At 41.1% G+C, this 6,476-nt stretch overlaps 1 protein-coding gene across 1 annotated transcript; it reads left to right on the plus strand.

Annotated features, from left to right (window-relative positions):
- Positions 1-1,374: 1,374 nt before the first annotated feature.
- Positions 1,375-6,235, plus strand: LOC308297220 (chymotrypsinogen B-like; the record flags this gene model as incomplete). Its single annotated transcript, XM_080740636.1, has 5 exons — positions 1,375-1,489; positions 4,185-4,318; positions 5,545-5,722; positions 5,844-5,977; positions 6,068-6,235. The coding sequence occupies 5 exons, from the start codon at positions 1,375-1,377 to the stop codon at positions 6,233-6,235; spliced, it is 729 nt and encodes a 242-aa protein (XP_080596762.1).
- Between the last annotated feature and the right edge of the window lie 241 nt (positions 6,236-6,476).

The following is a 6,476-nucleotide window of genomic DNA, read 5'->3' on the forward strand; positions in this document are numbered from 1 at the left end:
GTGTGTGTGTGAGTGTGAGTGTGAGTGTGAGTGTGAGTGTGTGTGTGTGTGTGTGTGTGTGTGTGTGTCTCGCTCGCACACACACACTCACACTCACACGCACACACACACACAGGCCTGCGTATGCTATAGGTCAGTTGGTTTTGACCAGTGATCGTTAACATGGTTCAACGGGAGACACATTATTTTTGGCGAACTTCCAAGTCGGCCATCCCACCATGACCCAGAAACAGCTTGTTGTCTGATGTGTTTCTATTATCTGTGAAGCACATTGTTGTCGTTGTCAATGAAGTGACAACTTCTCTCTCTCTCTCTCTCTCTCTCTCTCTCTCTCTCTCTCTCTCTCTCTCTCTCTCTCTCTCTCTCAATTCAATTTCAATTTCAAAAGCTTTATTGGCATGATAAAATATTTCTTACATTGCCAAAACATACATATGTGGCGGAGAGAGTCGCAGCCCCAGCCTGAAGCATCATAAGTCTAGTATCTCCCTCATTCCATAAGGATATCCCTTTGGAGTGATGGTTAAGATACTGGACTTTCACACGGGAGACCCAGGTTCGAAACCAGGTGGGGAGATCGGATCACCTCCGTTACATTGGTGCCGTGACCCGGATCCGGGCTTCCCCGTAGGAGGAGGTCAAAGGGGGGTGAGTGTGACGGAGAGAGTCGCAGCCCCAGCCTATAAGCCTCAAAAGTCTAGTATCTGCCCTTGTTCCATAGGGATATCCCTTTGGAGTAATGGTTAAGATATTGGACTTACACACAGGAGACTGGGGTTCGAAGCCAGGTGGGGAGGTTTGGATCACCTCCGTTACACATATAATATTAAACAAATCATAATATTGGACACAAGTGAACTATAAACATACTAACAATAATAAATAATAATGTAAATAACAATAATAAATAATAATGTAAATAACAAACAAAGATATAAAGATAACAGTAATATGCCACATTCTTTATCCAGATGTACTTGGTTCTTTTGTCCACTGGCTGTCCCTCAGTTGATGACAACTCCACACATATTGTGCAGCCAAAAAGGTGCCTTTAGACTGTTCTCCTAGAACATATTGAAGTGACGATTTATTAATGGTGGAATCAAATTCTTTATACTTGTCTTTAATTTTAGGGAAGAATGAAGCTCTAATGTCTTTGTGTCACACTGTCTCTCTCTCATGCACGCAGACATGCATGTATGCACGCCTGCAAGCTCTACCCCTATATCCTTTTCTTTCTTTTTTGAACGTATCGGGTTACATCTGGGACAGCTCTGAAAAGGGATTGTTCCTTATAGAGAAGGTGAGTATATAAGACACATGTGCTGAATGTGTTTCAGAATGAGGTTTGTGCAGCATCAATATTCACTCAAGATGAAGACCAGCAGAGCTTTGCTGTTTTTCCTCTTCTGTCTGTGTGAGGCTGGGACTGACATTCACTTCAAGTTGACCATCGACCATCATGAGAACTATGGAACGGAAAACACAGGTAAGGATGATTGAGAAGTGATACTTTTACAAAATGTGATTTAAACCATGTTTACTTAAAGGAATAATATTATGCTAATAATAGCATAACTTAAAGGAATAATATTAAGCATCGGGCATTCGTGGAATGAGCTACACAGCTAAACGTGTGGGTAGCGCTGCGCAGACCCAAAATTTGCCAACATTCGGTCCATTATATCTCCCCTTTAATTATGCCAAATGGTATTGTGTTTGATATCATGAATGATTGCACTCTCCCACAGTAATAAGAAGAAAAAAATAAAAACACATATTGGCCATTTTTGCACTGTTAACTTTAAGCTCAGTGTCAGGGAAGCCCAAAACGAGAGTAAATGCCAACAGAACAGTATTGCAAGCCAAAACCTTGGTCGGCGCTACCCACACGTTTGGCTGTGGTGCTCATTGCACGATTGCCCGATGCTTACAAACTGAGTTTTATTTATTCATAACTTTATTATTATTATCATTAATCTCGACAATTGATATTATTGTTTCTATAGTATCCCCAGAAGTCATTAGAGGAGTGGTGCCCGGTTTTTCCTCAAGGCTGGCTCTGTATGGTTTATGATAGTCAGTCACTAATATTTGATAGTCTGTTTCTGATGAAAATGGAACTAATTGGGCGACGGTAACATTAGCGTTTTCTCACAATCAGTTGATTCTTCATATCCATATGAGTCAAACCGCTGAGATAATTTGTTTATGTTTGGAACACAGTTCTTATATGACGCGATATGAAAAAAGACTATGGGAATTCAGACTGGGAGGGGGGAGGGAAACGGGAACCAGGTAGGATGTATAAATGACGTAAAACTTTGTTACTCTAAAGGTAACCACACTTGCAATTTCTCATAATTGCAACTCTTTAGCTCTTTTGCTATATTGTTCTTGTCCATTTCTTTTTTGTAAACGTTTGAGTGGTGCTAATCGCTCCTACATCTGTCTGTGTGTGTAGGTCCCTATGTCTGTATAAGTGTATGAGTGATTTTTGAAGCGGTGAAAGCCGCTTCCAAGGAGTGGCTTTGTGTGTCCCCATGTCCATATATGGTCATTTCAGTCCAGAATTAACAGGATTTATCTGTCCGTAAATGTGTGTCCCATGTGTGTCCCCCATGTCCATATTTGGTCATTTCAGTCCAGAATGAACAGGTTTTATCTGTCCCGTACGTCCAGAATATGTGTGTAGTGTCAGTCCCAGTGATTAAAAATGTCCAATGAGACCATAGTTTGAGGATTGGTCAAGCTTCACGTGACAATCCGGCCCTCCAGATAAAAATCATTAATTCATTTAGAATTCTGAATTCTGTAGCTCTAGACAATTTTATACTATTACATTTTATATACGCTTCACTTCGAACCGAGGTTTGATTTTTATTTAACCTATAGAGTAAACCTTTTTTTCTGCTAACTTTTCTGTAACCCCAAATGTCCACTGAGTTCAATGGATATTTTCTGTAACCCCAATACCCGCAAGGTCCTTTGAGTTCAATGGACCTTTTTTGTCATCACAATTCCTTTTCTGTGACATCACAATATGTAGGCTATTATGGTAAGACGGAATTCATCAGGAACAATAAAAAAAATCCTCAAACATCCCCCAAAAAAACATCCCCATGCATACATGCATGCATGCATGCATGCATGTATATCGGTGTCCTCTCTTGTTGAAGACCGTAGGCCAATCAGGGACATCACCAGTGGAATCACCAGGAATGCTGGTCCCTCATTGGCTATTAATGATGATGTTGCCAGAGATGCTGGTTCCTGATTGGGCTACAGTCTTCAACAAGAGGAGACGCGAACGTACACACATACATACATATCCAGCAGATTACAGTAGCTGGCATAGTCATCATTAACAGCCAATGAGCGACCAGCATTCCTGGTGATGCCACTGGTGATGTCAGCAGAGTTTGGTATATAAGAGCATTCCTGATAATGTCTTAACTGCCAATGAGGACAGCAGAGCACACCTCATGGCGCACTCTGCTGGCAAGTAAGCCTACGCGGATTGGCTCCTGACAGAGTGCAGTTCTAGTAATTATTACCTGAGTAAGTAGAGCACTTTGTCTTTTGTCTGTGTATGTGTGCGTGTCTTACTGATCTCTGGCTGACAGAGGTAATTGTATTTATTTATTCGTCTTTGAGGCTGAAGTGTATATATAGTATACCATATTTTTGTGCATATTAATCAGTAGGGGACTATCTTTCAAGGTTAATACTTAATTATGAGTGTTTCATGATTTCTATACATACCGGTAAATGCAAGTAGGCTATAAATCTGAATAATCACAATTATAACAAATTGTGCTGGCAGTTGGCATATTGATCTAATAGCATTTGACCCTGGCTCTTCTTGTCCATTTAATTCTGTTAATATCTCTCTATGAGGACATCGGATATCTTTGACACTTTCACTCCACTTTATAGAAAGTTGTGTTTAAAACAATCGTTTCTCTGAATTAAATAAATCATCCTACATGTGTACCTTGCAAGTGGCGGGTTATCTTTTATTGATGATGTTCACCATTTAACTTACATGTGCTTATATGTGTGTGTGTGTGTGTGTGTGTGTGTGTGTGTGTGTGTGTGTGTGTGTGTGTGTGTGTGTGTGTGTGTGTGTGTGTGTGTGCGCGTGCGTGTGCGTGTATGTGTATGTGTATGTGATTCTTCAGTCTGTGGTGTTCCCGCCATCAAACCATGGCTGGTAGGATGTCCCCGTCGTACTGAAGAAGTTAATGGACCAGTATTGATCGTCAACGGTACGACGGCTAAACCTCACTCCTGGCCGTGGCAGGTCTCCCTGCAGGTAGATAATACTGCATATGAAAAACATCTCTTGCCCTGTTTATTTTGTTCAATAACAGAATGGGCAGTGCATTAATTCCCTATGGTGGATGAAGACGGGAAGATATGTTTTGCAGTTTCATATTACCTGACTATAGTATTTACACTCTGATTTCAGAGAAGAGGACAACATTTCTGTGGCGGATCACTGATTTTCCAGAAATGGGTTGTGACTGCTGCCCACTGCCAAGTCAGGTATTAGAGTCAAGCTACTATCTCTCCCTCTGAATACCATTCTATCCACACAGTGTAGTGTCATAAAAAAGGAACAGAGATCAAGACAAATATTTTGGGACAGACTGTAGCCCCTAATGTGGGACACACATTTATTATTATTACCCTTATTATTAAATGGTAAAATGGTGAATGGTGCATTTATATAGCGCCTTTATCCAAGGTGCTTTACATAGATTGTGCAATACATTCACCCATACATTCTTACACAGATGGCAGAGGAAACCATGCCATGCCTACATTTGCACCTCACTCTGTATGTCTCCCTTCTTTGAGTTGAGTACCCACCATCACTGTTTTATTTTAAACACTTCCAGATCATCTGACCTTGTAGTGCTGGGCCTGCAGTCAATCAAAAATCTTGGTCAGGTCAGGAAGATTAAAATGGTAGGTGCTCTGTTTAATATTGAAATGATGCATGTAATACTGTAAATAGGCCCACATCATTATTATTATTATTATGATTGTTTTATTATTATAATTGGAGAGGCCAAGCCTTTTACTTTTTGACCTGAGACAGTAACCACACTTCACTTGCACAGATGGTTATTGTCACAGGTGCCAGATGGCACACAGCTCACACAAGCTTAAAATACAAACAAAGGAGTCCTATGAACTGTCATGGAAAAAAAAAAAAAAAACATAATCAGCTAATGATGATCCGTGCTAAATTAGCTTTTGATTGGTCAAGGAATAATGAAAGTAATTAGCACGGACAATTAATCTTCCTGGTTGCGTGATCTCAACAACACCAAGGACTGAGACAGCAACCACACTTGCACAGATTGTGGTCACTGTCTCATGTCGCAGGCGGCGCCTGCCGACCCCGACCTGGACAATAAAAAAAAAATGAGATGCTTCTTCTCATCTTTGGTCGATAATATACATTTTATAAATATTTTGTACATCTTTCCTAACAGCTAGGATGACTGTGTAATTTACCTGATACTGTAGGTCTTCAATAACCCCAAGTACTATGGCAATGACTATGACATCGCACTGATCCATCTGGAAAGCCCTGCCTACATGAACAACGATGTGTCCCCCGTGTGTTTGCCTGTTGATCCTAATAAATTCCCTGCTGGCATGAATTGCTTTGCCACTGGCTGGGGCTCGCTCGGAAATAACACATGTGAGTGAACGAAAAAAGGAAACATCAACCAGTAACTGGACTACCAGTCAATTCAATGATTTAGAATAGAATATGATGTACAAGTGGGCTAAACATCTCTCTGTTTTATGTTATTTTGTAGACCCTATTGATCTCCAGCAGGCTTGTCTGCCCATCTTGACAAACACAAAGTGCCAAACGTACTTCAACCAAGAATACATCGACATCACCCCTCCGATGATCTGTGCTGGAGCCTCTGGGTCTGGAGACTGTTATGTGAGTGACAGAGACTTACATGAAAAAGAAGAAAAACAAGATGACATTTATTCATGCGGCACATTAAAACGCAAATGCTTGTTGTTGCAGGGTGACTCTGGTGGCCCCCTGGTCTGTCTGAAGAATGGACTCTGGTACCTGGTTGGTGTGACCAACTTTGGCTTCCCAGGCTGCCCTACCAACGTGCCTACTGTATTCGCCCGCATCACTGAGCTGCGTCCCTGGATCGACCAGATCATACATATCAATGGCAACTAAGCTGTAAACATCTGTTACTCTAGATCAGGGGTTTTCAAAGTGGGTGACAGGGCACCCTGGGGTGCCGCGACAGCAGTCCAGGGGTGCCGCGAGATCATTTGATAATATTTGGAATTTATTTGGACAAATATTTAGTATCATTTTAAAGTACAAAGTTATTTTCAGTCAGTTCTAACCAAAATGGCTATTATCTCAAACGTTTTCCTCACAACATAATCACAAAAATATCGTCACTGTCGGG

The sequence above is a fragment of the Nannobrachium achirus genome, assembly GCF_963921795.1.
Source record: "Nannobrachium achirus genome assembly, chromosome: 2".
Classification (NCBI taxonomy): Eukaryota; Metazoa; Chordata; class Actinopteri; order Myctophiformes; family Myctophidae; genus Nannobrachium; species Nannobrachium achirus.